This window comes from Tursiops truncatus, chromosome 7 (genome assembly GCF_011762595.2).
Source record: "Tursiops truncatus isolate mTurTru1 chromosome 7, mTurTru1.mat.Y, whole genome shotgun sequence".
In the NCBI taxonomy this organism is placed as follows: Eukaryota; Metazoa; Chordata; class Mammalia; order Artiodactyla; family Delphinidae; genus Tursiops; species Tursiops truncatus.
Genome location: NC_047040.1, coordinates 28,878,415 through 28,891,640, shown reverse-complemented (window position 1 = coordinate 28,891,640; position 13,226 = coordinate 28,878,415). Strand labels below are relative to the sequence as shown.

The 13,226-nt window shown below is 40.8% G+C and overlaps 1 protein-coding gene across 6 annotated transcripts in view; it reads right to left on the bottom strand.

Annotated features, from left to right (window-relative positions):
• Window positions 1–13,226, bottom strand: part of KLF7 (KLF transcription factor 7) — a 123,438-nt gene that overhangs the window by 66,439 nt on the left and 43,773 nt on the right. For all 6 annotated transcript variants that reach the window (XR_012332990.1, XR_012332991.1, XR_012332992.1 and 3 more), the window contains one exon: window positions 5,712–6,342. Coding sequence is in view for 3 of the 6 variants with exons in the window: in XM_073807347.1 (XP_073663448.1) it covers window positions 5,712–6,342 (631 nt within the window). In the remaining 3 variants the exon portion in view is untranslated. The remainder of the gene's footprint in view (window positions 1–5,711; window positions 6,343–13,226) is intronic.

Sequence of the window (13,226 nt, the reverse complement as noted above, 5' to 3'; positions counted from 1 at the left end):
TAACCACCAAGCAAGTAACACCCTAAGACTGAAATGTCAGAAAAGGGATGAAGAGAATGACCAACTTAAAAAGTGTGAAACTTAAGTCATGACCTGTGAATAGCACACAGAGAATCAGCAAAAACTGTGAGATCTTCAGAGCAGTAGCTGGGAGTGGCATTAATGCGTTAAATTTTGATCACATCTCTAAGGCTGAGTTTGATCAGAAAGGGAGAATTGTTAAAAAAAGAGACAACTGGCCCAAAATGGAGTCACTTGTGCTAAGCCCCACTTCACCAAACTGAAACTTACAATTTTAATATAGGTTCACCGGCCGCAAGAATGGAATCTTAAACCAGTCAATCTGGAATTACCTGATCAGCACTAGAGAGGTAATTTGCGTGATAGATCCCTGTCATTCCCTAAAGGAAGGTGACCTTGCCACAAACAATCAGACTCTTTGCTGGTACAACTTCCTTGTCCAGCCCCTTCTGTCTATAAAAGTCTTTTGTTTTGCATAGTGCTTCAGAGTTCCTTTCTATTTGTTAGATGAGATGCTGCCCAATTCATGAATCACTAAATAAAGCCAATAAGATCTTTAAAATTTACTCAATCGAATTTTGTTTCTTAATACTCTGAACAATACCTGGCATATAGCAAGTGTTTATAAGTATTTGTTGAAAAGTAAAATAAATTATATTTCAAACTTTAAAGAACTTTCATTATATGTATAAAATAAGCACTTTTGTTTGCCTCTTAAATACTACACTCATCTTTTTGTTTGTAATGTTTTTACTCACCTTTCCATTTAAAAACAATTTCCCTAAATCCTAATTAAACTTAGAGATTGTGCCACATCTTGATTCATTATGACCACCCCAAAGCAGATATAGAATGCTAAGTAAATTGCACGTTCTTTTTATCTTTTCACTTAGAAAGCATACTTTTATATTTTTCAGTGCAAAATCTAGAATGTCCTATCACCACCCATGGATTAGGCTAAAGCAACCCCAGTCTATAGAGAGCTCTCCAAGTAGCACAAGAGAGGACGTGGCCTCTTTTCTTCCTCTTCTGTGACCAACAACCAAAGACTTCATTGCTGGCCTTTGTCCAGAATTTACCAACCTGAGTCATCTTAATAGTGTAAATGTGGACATGCTTTTATATGAATTTCCATATTAGAAAAGTCTGCTCACTTAACACAAAGCACCATTTCAATCACAGACTTTCTTCCTTTCCTACTTAGCAGTGATCAAGAAGAAATGTGGAATATTATTCTTTCTCATTTTGAATAGAAACTACTAACATTTTAACAAATTGATTTTTGCTGAAAATAAGCATAATAAAGTGTTTTTTTTTAATTGAAAGTGAGAGATTCCCCTGTGTCAAAATATAAGAATTATTTAGCTGTCTCCAAGAAGATGAATAAAACTATGAACATAATGGTTGACTTATTGAGAAAGAAAAATATATTATACAAAGACCAGAAAACAGAGTGGGAGAGAAAGGTCTGTAATGGCTTGGCTGCTAAAGGACATTTTTACGCTCATGCCAGCACTAAGTGCTCTTCCCAATGAATAAACCATATGTCCATTTTTATATGCTTCCTTTCACTAAGATTCTGCTACTTCACAATATTCCTTTTGTCCCAGTTCCTGCCTCATCTTCTGCAACCCCCAGCCTGGCTCCCCCATCCCTCACTTCACCTCCTTGGGCAACCAGTATTTGTGCCCTAGCTACCAACTTGAACATCTGCTACCTGAAAAAAAGAAAGGCCACCTCACTGCCTAACATCCTCCAGGGCAAAAAGTTTGAAGGATTCAGCATCCTCAAAAAACAGACACAGAAGGGAAAAAAAAAGAAGCAGCAGCATATCTTTTCCAGCTCAGTAAATCCTATCTGTATAAAGATTAAATGGATAACACTTTTAAAAATTCTTCAATGCAAGGAAGTCCATGTTACTAACAATGTATTGTCTTTCTTTATGCATAGACAGAGACCCACACATTTTATTTCACATTTGCAAGTGTCTCTTTTTCAACATATTACCATATAGAAGAGATAGATCATATATATAACTCTAGAGAACAAAATGCCAATATTTTCCCTCTTTCTCCTGGATGGTTTTCTCTCTCTCTCTCTCTCTCTCTCTCTCTTTATGTCCCAGAACACTTCCCCAGCTGAAGGATAAGAAAATATTTTCACTGAATTAAAGTGAGCCCTGTGTTAAAACAGCTTGCCTGAATCCAACCAGAGCCCTTCAGCCATGGCTCACGGGCCCAGCCGCTCCACGGCATGTGGGATCTTCCCGGACCGGGGCACGAACCCGCATGCCCTGCATTGGCAGGCGGACTCTCAACCACTTCACCACCAGGGAAGCCCCAGAGCCAATTTTTTTAAACTTCATTTCAACACTTGGTCAGCGGCTCTTCCTACTCCATTCACTTCTAGCAGCAGACTCGTCTCCAACCTGAATTCCCATCACTGTATACCTTTGCCCTCAAGCTTTTTACTAGTCTACCTCCTTGATATGTTTGCACTTAATTTGATTCCATCCTTCGTGCTTTTTTCATTATTCTTAGTTCATCCACACCACATAAATTATCACTTTTGTTTTTTTCAGTTCCCCATGTGCCCCCTTCACACCAATTCCAAATAAATACTTCCGATTCTCATCCATTTCATCCAAATTAATTCAGATTCCCTCTCCTAATCCCCCATCTCCACTTCTGCCTCCCCTCCTATCCTTCCTATCCTTTCTACCTCCCCTCCTATCCTTCCTATCCTTTCTGCCTCCCCTCCTATCCTTCCTATCCTTTCTACCTCCCCTCCTATCCTTTCTATCCTTTCTGCCTCCCCTCCTATCCTTCCTATCCTTTCTACCTCCCCTCCTATCCTTCCTATCCTTTCTGCCTCCCCTCCTATCCTTTCTCTTTCTCAAAGCACCTACTTTTCCCTCCGTGCTTGTCTCTGCAGAAGGTTTTACTGGCAAAATGCTTCTGGAGGGTGCAAGGCCATTGCTTCCTGTGTTGTTTTAGGAAAGTCATGCTCTACATTACTGCCAACTTCAATGGGCCAAGGCCTGCATGTCCAATTTCACCCTCCATGAGTAATGTCCTTGTATCATCACCCCTACACTGAAATTATGGAAGTGAGGAAAGAAAAGCTTCTTGTTCTTTGGTGGCATTTAACTTTAAGTGGTTTATTTCTAGTTTACATAAAGCTGTTTTTGCACAAAATCACTGCTAATCAAGATCATCGGCAATAGTCACAACTATAACCAACCCTATGACTATCCTTAATGAGCTCTTACCATCTGCCAAGTATTTTACATATGTTTACTCATTTAATCTTCAAAACAATCTAGGAGGTAAATTATCCCTCTTTTACAGATGAGGAAATTGAGGCTCAGGGAAGATACATCATGTATCCAGGTCATAAATCTAGGAAGTTGTAGAGCCAGAATTCAAACCCAAGTCTCCCTGACTGCAAAGCCCTGCTCTTAACCACTCTGCGGTACTGCCTTTCTAATAATGCACGGTGCCTTCTTGGGTAAATTCCCCACGGGGAGGAGTCTTTCCACTTTAATTCGCTATAAGGCAAGAGGTTGCAGGTGATGGGAAACATAATGAGCTCCACCTTGATAATCACTCTGAACAGAAAATGCCCAAAAAACAAAGCACAAAATATGCATCACTCCTCAGAGTTATCCTTCTAACACATCCATTGGAAAGAGGGGATAGGGAAAAGAAGAAAATGCTCTGGACTCACCCCCAAAAAAGACTCTCTGCTTCCCCAGAGCCGTCCAGTCTCACACTAGGCAGGACATAGCCTGTCTCATGTCAGTAATGAAAAACTGTGCTCATAAGCATGAATTCCACACCCCCAACAATGCTCAACCTTCTTGCCTCATCCTGCCTTCTCTGGTTTCCTGCGGGGAACAGGAGATGAGTCATGGCTGAAGCCTGGGAGCACTGCAATGTCTTCTCGTTACTTTACTCATTGACTTGAGAAAGAAAGACATATAAATAAAAACGACCTCCAGGACAATATCAGAGAGAGGAAAAAAAAAAGCTGAAAATTGAAGGAAGCTTTCGCCTTGATGTATGTGGACTGGAGGACTTGAACCCAATCTCCAATGGGAACCCTGAGTGGCACCTGAACCTGAGCCACAGGTTCAAAAGTTACCTTAGGGGACCTTCCCATGAACCAAGCAAGGGCAGAAGGGAAAGTCAGTTCAGAGTTAGAGGACAGCATGCCTAAGTCCTGTGGTGTGAAGAAGCAACGTCCACGCTCATCTCCCCGTGGGAGTACCTTCCAGGTTCGCGGTGGTGATGGCTTCTAGTCACACATTATGTACTCCTACCTCAGGGAAGCTTCTCTGTCCTGCACAAAGACATTTCACAGACCCCCTCCCCCCAGAAGATTAAAGCTGAGAGGGGCCTTAAGATCCAGATTGTTTGGCAGATGTGGAAAATGAGGCCGCCAGTGAGGTAAAGCGATGTGCTCAAGGTCACAAAGCTAGTTAGTAATAGCACTGGAGTAGAACCCAGGTTTTCCTGATTTTCCAGCCAATGAACTTTGCACTGTACACTTCCTTGGTGACACAGCCCACAAACCACCACAGAGTACCTGGAAGACAGGCAGTGAGCCCGAAAAGAACTCTCACCAACACATCTCCTAGCCTAGATCCAATCCCCTATTTCTCCCTGACAACACTCTGATTCTGCTGTTTATACTTTCGGAGGTTTTCCCTGTTCAGCTTGTACTGTGCACGCAGTATGCAAAAACCATACCAGCAATACACTGTCAGGGACTCATTAAAAAACCCCAATGATAGTAATTGCTCCTACGATGCTAACCCCAAGAAGAGCCACCAGCCCTAAGCTTCCAACTCAAACCAGAGAACAAAGACCGGATTCAAAGAATATGCTAATCTCACTCTTTTCTCTGCAAACCCCCCTCTACCAAATTATCCCATCGCTCCCAAGATCAACATGATTCCTGGGAGTCACCACAGAAGTCCTGAGGAAAATATACAGTCCCCACCGGTCCCCAGCGCCCTTACCACACACATAGTAATGTAATCACTTTAGCAACTTCTCAGTAACAAGCTCATTAAAAAGCAATTCTGCCATCTCTCCATAAAGCATGCGCCAGAGAACAATGCAAAAGAGGCGATGCCAATTAATTATAGAATGATCACCTCTAATGAACTCTGAAACCCTCCTGCTGTTGGTGACTTTGATGAAAAATCAGGGATGCTGGAAAAAGAGTGAATAGGGACACCTTGGCTACCTTGCTCAATTGTGAATTTCAAATGTACCTCCTAGGATTCCACTGTTGATCCAAACTGCAAAATTACACTGATAAAACAATGGAAAGTACCAGGAAAGTGACAGGTGCACATATCACGTACGGTTGTGAGTCACACCACCAGAGCCCCTGTTCAGGCATCCTCAGTAGTGTCTGATTCTACACCATGGTTGTAGAATTATTGCCTCTGAAAGTGTCTCCGAGCCAGTGAGTGACAAACCCATGTCCTGTGCTCAGGACACCTGGAGATCCTAAGGTAACGAGTGAGTCGCCTGCTTCCCCACCCAGGCCCACCTGCCTCTCTGCACCTCCTAGTTGGCATGGATGCCACTTCTCGGAACAGAGAGAAGCCCTTCCCACCATGAGGCTAAAGGAGGAAAAAGAAGAAACCACGTGCGGCCAACTTGTACCACTACCTGTGTGAGTCCTCTGGTGGGCCTTTAAGTGGGAGCTTTTTGTATAAACTTTCCGGCACCCGTTAAACTGACAGCGGTGAACCCTCTTCTTGTTTTCGGGGCATGCCTCAGCCCCTACCCCTCCTTGTTCACTGTCGCTCTGTCCACTCTTAACTGTCCCAGCTGCCGCCACGGCTGCCGCTGCTGTTGCCACCCCTCCCACCTTTACTGAGCTGAGTGCAGCCTTCTTGGCCACCAGTTTCAACGTCACTGTGCCATCCACGGCTGAGAGAGTCTGTGAGGTTTTGACCAGATGGCGGCTGAGCTCAGGGGACGAGGGGGGCGTTAATGAGGTCACTGCGTTGAGCTGGGCCTGGTTGACGGCTGTGTAGCTGTCTAGAGAAGAGCTGGTTGGCTGGAGGCTGAGGCAGGTCTCAGATAGCAACTTGTCCCGAGAGAGCAAAATGTCCACTGCCGAACTCTTCTCACAGATGGTCGCTTCCACAGGGAGCAGCAGGGGGTCTAAGCGCCGGAAACTTTCCTCAATGCACGGGGGAGGAGAAGCACGGAGGAAACAGTCTAAGTCCTCACCAAAGGTCTCCGAGATCCTCCTAGGCTCCGTCTGCAGGTAGCGTTCCAATTCAAGGCATGTCTGCAGAGGGGAAGGAGGGAGGGAGAGAAACAGCCATCAGAAGCAAAGAACACCACGAGACCACATGTTGACAGGCTGAGGAAGAAGATACAGGAAGGAACAGAGAATGTTTCATGGCTCGTATCTGAAATTCTCTTGTTGAAAGGTCTGACCTTGTTATTTTCTCCCTGGACACTTCTGAAGGGTTCACAAGGGTCACATGATATGAGTTCAACTACTACAGTTAATGGGGAACTAGAAGCCCAGAAGGGCTATCTCACACCATCAAGTTCCCTGAGAACATTTAATGTTAAAATGGTCTCATGCTCCACAATCCAATTCAGCAGGTGAGATGCTCTAAGCCTCCCTAGGAGTTCCCGCGCAAGCAAGAAGCAAATAGAATCAGACAAGATTTTCATATCAAGACTCCCCACAGTCCAACTTAATTTTTCAAATAGACTTTAGCAAGTCACAAAAATAGACCAGTTTTCCAACTTGCCCTTTAGAATAAACCATGCCCACCCAAACTAAGTTATGAGCTGAACCAACAGCAAGCCCTGCCTTGGGAATGGATTCCCTAACCAGCAGGAATGGACACTGTTCTAAAGAACGCCTTGTATAAAACCTTTGATGCACATGACAAAACCCCCATTGTTTACAGCAAGTTATTCAAAATACAATTGCTACATACTGTGTGGCAAGGAGCATGAGTCCCATTATAATAGTTTGACATCTCTGACTCCACAATAAAAATAAGTTCAATCATAGCTATTTGAATTGGTACAGATAAGACACAATCTATTTCAACATAAAGTTTTCACCCGGTAAAGAAGTGAGGAAAAAGAAACCAAAAAAACAGAAAGGTTCAGAGTTTCAACAAATCTTCATCCATGGTGCATGTAAGTCTTTGTAAGATGGGGGAAGCGCTATTATGGCCAAAGCGGATTTTAAGTTTATAATCTAAAAGCTCTCCTCACTTAATCCTACTCTTCCAGAATCTGGTAGAAAACCATGGTGCTAACTTATACTATCAGTTCAATTTGCTCTAACTTCTGGGGCTTCAACAAAGAAAACACTGATGGCAAATTTAAAATGTGACTAGCTCCTAATTTACTGCCTCTGTAGAGCTTCTATGTTTTCAACCAATGTTCTGATTCTAGGTTTTTATTCTGTTAAGAATCTATTTTAATGATATACCTAGTTGTGTTGTATCTGTCAAGGATTTTATTTTGGTGACATTTCAAAAGATTGGTTTTTAATCAGCCTTCTGGTAAAACTCTGCATTACTGAATAAGAAAAGCAGATTTTTAACAATGAATCACCTTTGGGTCTCACTATTGATTTTTAATAGGATAAACTAATGAATGGTTCCAATCTTCATTCAACCCTCATGTCACAAGTGTTCACTCAACTACTGTGTTCACAGCAAGGTGCAAGGCTTTCTGTATGTTAGAAGAAGAAGACGGTGACAGATCCATGTGATGTAGGTGCAGAATAAACAATTACCAGCTAAAAATTACATGAATTTATAAGCAAAGTGGTACCAAATAACATAACAATAAAGTATGTTGATAAGTTCTTAGGGGATGAGTGGACAATGAATTCTGTACTCTATATTATGGAGGTATTAATCAAGTAAAGCTTATTGGAAAAGTAAGTTTGATTCTATTTTGCTTATTGATTAAATAATAGCTCTTGCTGAGTAGCTTCCCACCACTTTATATCCGAAACAAGTACTACCACCTTCTCAGGTCTAGGAATTTGTCTTATCCTTATTTGCCCCTTTTCTGAATTCTATGTTTCAGAGATTTTCCCTTTCATTTTTCCATCTCATTGCTAAAAATTATCATTTACTTCTTTCCAATATTGAAACCCTCAGTGTTAGCCCCAGTCAATTCACTTCTGAATTATAAGATATTACCCCTGAAACCTCCCCTTCCCTTTTTAAACCATCATCTGCCAAGTACAGTGTCTGGTACCCATCAGGTACATAATGTCTATCAAACAAAGATAAAATCAACTTTATACTATTATTTTGATCATTCTATTCTACTCCACTCTACAAAAGCCACCTGCTGACCCTAACCTGGACTAGGCTGAGGCTAGCAATCCTAGAAATGACCACTAATACATGTCTTCTAGAACATAATTGTAATACTCCTTTAGCTTTGCCCAAAGAGCAGAACCAGACCATAGAGACACAGATATGTTTCAGGTAGAAATCAGCTGAATCATAGGTTATAAGAGGTCCTTCCCGGCCTCACAAACAAGGACGATTTCACACTCACAGTCACCAGTGTCTGTGGATACAGCTTTCGGATGTCATGTCATCTTACATATTTTTAGCTCACAGAATCAAAAGTCACTAAGAAATTGTTGTGATTATTAGGAAGCTCAGATCTCTTCATACTCTAAGGAATTCTAAGGAACTGAGATATTCTAAATGCATTTACACACTCTTCAGGGAGGATAAAAAATAACCTACCCAGGGCTTCCCTGGTGGCGCAGTGGTTGAGAGTCCACCTGCCGATGCAGGGAACACAGGTTCGTGCCCCGGTCCGGGAAGATCCCACATGCCGCAGAGCGGCTGGGCCCGTGAGCCATGGCCGCTGAGCCTGCGCGTCCAGAGCCTGTGCTCCGCAACGGGAGAGGCCAAAACAGTGAGAGGACCGCGTACCAAAAAAAAACAAACAAAAATAACCTACCCAGTATGCCCTAGTTTGAATCCCAGATTGAATCCCAGAACACATGGATCACACTAATTATCTAAGGATGGAGATACTTCCCATGATTAAATGTGGGAAAATCTGGACCACTTAAAAGAGAGGTTATCACTTGCAATCCTAATACAAGGCATTATTATTCCATCTGAGAGTTAGCGAAGCATGAGTACCCATCAGAATGTGCTGAGTAGCCCTCTGAAATCATTATGGAATATTTTTGTCTTGAGAAATCTACTTCTTGTAATATTTGCTGGCGATGAAGCTTAGATAGAAAAGAAGACTTTGTCAACCAGAAACTCAACAGGAGTGTTGGAGATTAAAATGTTAATGAGGAGGAGGATTTCAATGTTAGATTATTTCCAAGCAAAAGAGACAGTTTATCACCAATGTTTTTGAAAAATAATTATAAGAACTCCCTTAAGAAACGCCTATGATGTTTAATTGGAATTTAAGGTATCAGTATTTACTCAGAGATTTTAATACATATACACACAGAGGTATGTATAGAAATAAATGTGTATATGCATGTATGTGTATATATACATGTATTTCCTAGCTCCATCAATGAGAAGAGTCTACAAGCAAAGACACCCCAGTAGCAGTGAGCACACCTGGCATGAAGATCTTGGTTTCTAAATATCACTATCCAATAAAGGGAACCAGAGTGCCTTGGAGAAATAGTTGATTGAAAGGCTGAGGCAAAGAAAATAAAGATGAGACTAGAATATACTGTCATACCAGAAGGTAAGGAAGTGCTCATAAAGTGATGGAGGCATGTCAAAAAGACTCATGAGCCAACCTGAAGGAGTTCTCAAAGTCCAAATCTAGGCAACGTGAGCAACAAAAATGAATAATGATAACAGATTCTAACCCATGGAACATGATTAATATCCAAGAATCCATAGTGATATAAATAAACGGTTGAATAAATAAATAAATGGAGGAGATAGATCAGCTCCTACTTATAGTAAAATTACAATTAATAAACATAGAAGTATTGAAAATAGAAATATTGAAATAGAAAATCGCCATTAGTCAAACAACAAAGTAGTAATGAGTACAGGCAAGAATCACCAATGGATGCTAAAATTAATAGATGAAGGTATAATGAGAAACAAGATATTTGCCTAGTCTCAAAGCACCCACCCAACAAGACATTTATTAATTACAAAGACAAAAATAATAATTTTACAGTAGAGAAACCTGGCATGCACCACCTTCACCATATGATAAAATTTTGCAGCGTATTGATATCATGCTCCCCGGACATGATAGGCTGAAAAGGGCACAACATTATTCTGTGCCATTCTTGCCAAAAGTACCTAACTTCAATCTAATCATGAGAAAACATGAGACCAATACAAATTGAGAGCCATTCTACAAAATAACTGGCTGGTATTCTTTAAAAGTATGAAGATCATGAGGAACAAAGGAGAAGCTGTCACAGATTGCAGGAAACTAAGGAGATAAGACAACTAAATGCAATGGATCCCTGCCTGGATCCTGGATGAGAAAAACGACACCGGTGGGAAAAGTAATGTAATTCAAATAAAGTGTATAAATTAGTTAATGGTATTTTATCAAGGTTAATCTCTTGTTCTGATACTTGTATTATGATTATGTAACATTAAGGGAAGCTGCAAAGAGTGTATACAGGAACTCTATGTACAATTTTTGCGACTTAATATAAGTCTAAATACTTTCAAAAGAGAGAGAGAGAGAGAGAGAGAGAAGAAATGCCCATCGGCACACTAGGAGTGTCTCCAGATTGCAAATTTCGACACAGAGTTCAAATGTTTGTTTGTCCACCAGAACCAGAGATTTACTCTGTCCCAATGACACTAGCCAGCAAACTCCAAATTGGAGTCAGCAGATGTCAATTTAATGACATAAATCATGGCTGTCTGGTACCTCACCTTGGAGAAATGAGGCTTTCCTCAGCCTGACCTAACAATACAACTTAGGGTTTGAGCCACTGGATCAGCCTCCACCTTCTCAAAAATCCACTACCGTCAGCAATGGGGAGGAAACGCACCCAACTGCAAAGTGACTTTCTTATTATTTATGAGTCACAGATGAGTTTTGTGAAGGCTGTCCGATATCTCAATTTCAAAATGCATGGCTTCTTCTAGTTTCCTAACAAACATCACCTGAATTTGGTTTTGAAATGATCACCCTGAAATATTTTAAAATACTCTCCATTCTCTTCATAGCCTTCTTGTTGAAACATGCTTATTAAAATGATAATCCAAGACCTAGTTTTTAAAAAAGAAAAAAATTCAAACCTGTTAACTGCCATACCTGCTACTTCTATGATAGGATGCACAGGCAGAATTTGACAGAAAACAGGATAATCCAAGTCTTGCAGGACAAATTAAGTTCACCAAAATCTCCCTGCTGTTGGCAAGAGGTAGTTACTTTCACAGGATCAAGAAACTTGGTCATATGTGGGCATGATGATGCCAAGGTTACCAAATGGCTCTTGTTCAACCTGTCCTTATCTCATCATAATTTACATGAAAATTGCCAGTCAAGATTGCAAATATCTCCAGGTGCTTTTGCCATTTCCCCTAAAACCCTCCCCCTAAAGGGTTTCCCTCACCTATTTTTCCTCTCCTTAACTTCCCCTCATGCCCATATGCTTGACACAATCTTTTATTTTCTCTCCCACTAATCATTCTTTCATCCAAAGTTCAGCATAAAGTCTATCTCTTTCAGGAAGCCTGGTTTAGGAAACACAGAGTTAAGAAAATATGCTGGCTGTCAAGTGTTGAAAGACAACCCTCCTCAATCCTGGACAATTAAACTGTGTCTCCAAAATGAATCTAAGGGTCCATAAATTGGTAGCATGTCTGGTTTATTAAGATTATGATCTCCTTAAAAGCAATGACCATATTGTTTAAATCACATAGGTCTCAAACAATAAAAATAATCTTTTAGAGCTAAATTCTACCTTTGCTATCTCAGATGGGAGATATGTCTAAGTATTTGAAGTGGTGTAGCACTGTAAGAACTTTCTAAAACATAAGCTTGCCTCACAACCCCCATCCATCACCACCACTGAAACTATACCCATGTTTGGTTGGGGCAGACTCTAGTCCAGCCTCCTCAATGCCATCCCTTTAAAGCCAAATGTTTTTAAAACACAAAAAGTTCTAGGCTTTTTTTCTGTCTTTTAATTAGAACATAAGACAAAGCCATTGGTCCAATATTCTTGCCACCACTCAATAACTGTGTCACTAGGAGTAGTTATTTGTAGTCTTTGGATCCACATATACTTGAGTTAGTGAGTCAAAAAAGAAATAGAAGAAATAAAAGAAATGGCATTTTGTTAATGATTTCTTTCTGGAATAATATAGTCATTGAAATAAAGTGCCACCTACACTACTACCTGTGTTCATAATCAATTATCAGTCATTTGTGTTCCCTTTAGCCACTGCCCTTCATTCTAAGTATTCCACCTATTTCATTCACTTAAAAGATCCAAGAGTTAAAAGAACAAAGAGATCAAACAAACTGGGGAAAGAACATAGAGGCAAAAATATGGGGAGATAACAGCAATCTCCTTCATGGAAACTTGCAAAGTCATGCTTCTTCTGAGATCAGACCTTGACCTACTGATGTTGATGATGATGATAATGCCGATGCTTCCAGCAAGGAAGGGGTGAATTTTGGCTCCAGAAAGAATGCTCACCCAGTGAACTGCACACACAGGTGAACTGCACTTAGCTGCCCATGGGAGCCCCTTCCTGACATTTATTATGTGTGGTTTTGTCACGTGCTATTAACCATGGTGCCACAGTCCCCAAAGAGTCTGAAGTATAGAAACAAGGAGACGAAGCTCTTACCTTTCTCCTGGGAGTGTCCCAAAGCTTAATTACTTTTCTGTGCTCTGAAATTCACACACAACCCAGAATGGAAATTCAAAGTGACACAAAACAAGCTACTGACAGTAGGGTAATTTGTGCTTCTTTTGTAAAGCAATCTTCTAAAATACTCATTCTTTCTAACATATTATTAACTAAGTTCACACTTCACACTTTTTGGCAAAATCTTTATTCTTCTAACTCCAAGCCAACTTGAAAACTCTATAGGATTGCAAAGATTGATATTTATGGGAACTTTGTGATTTTTTTTTTCCCCCTTCAAAGGATGGTATGATGTAATGGTTCTGACACATTT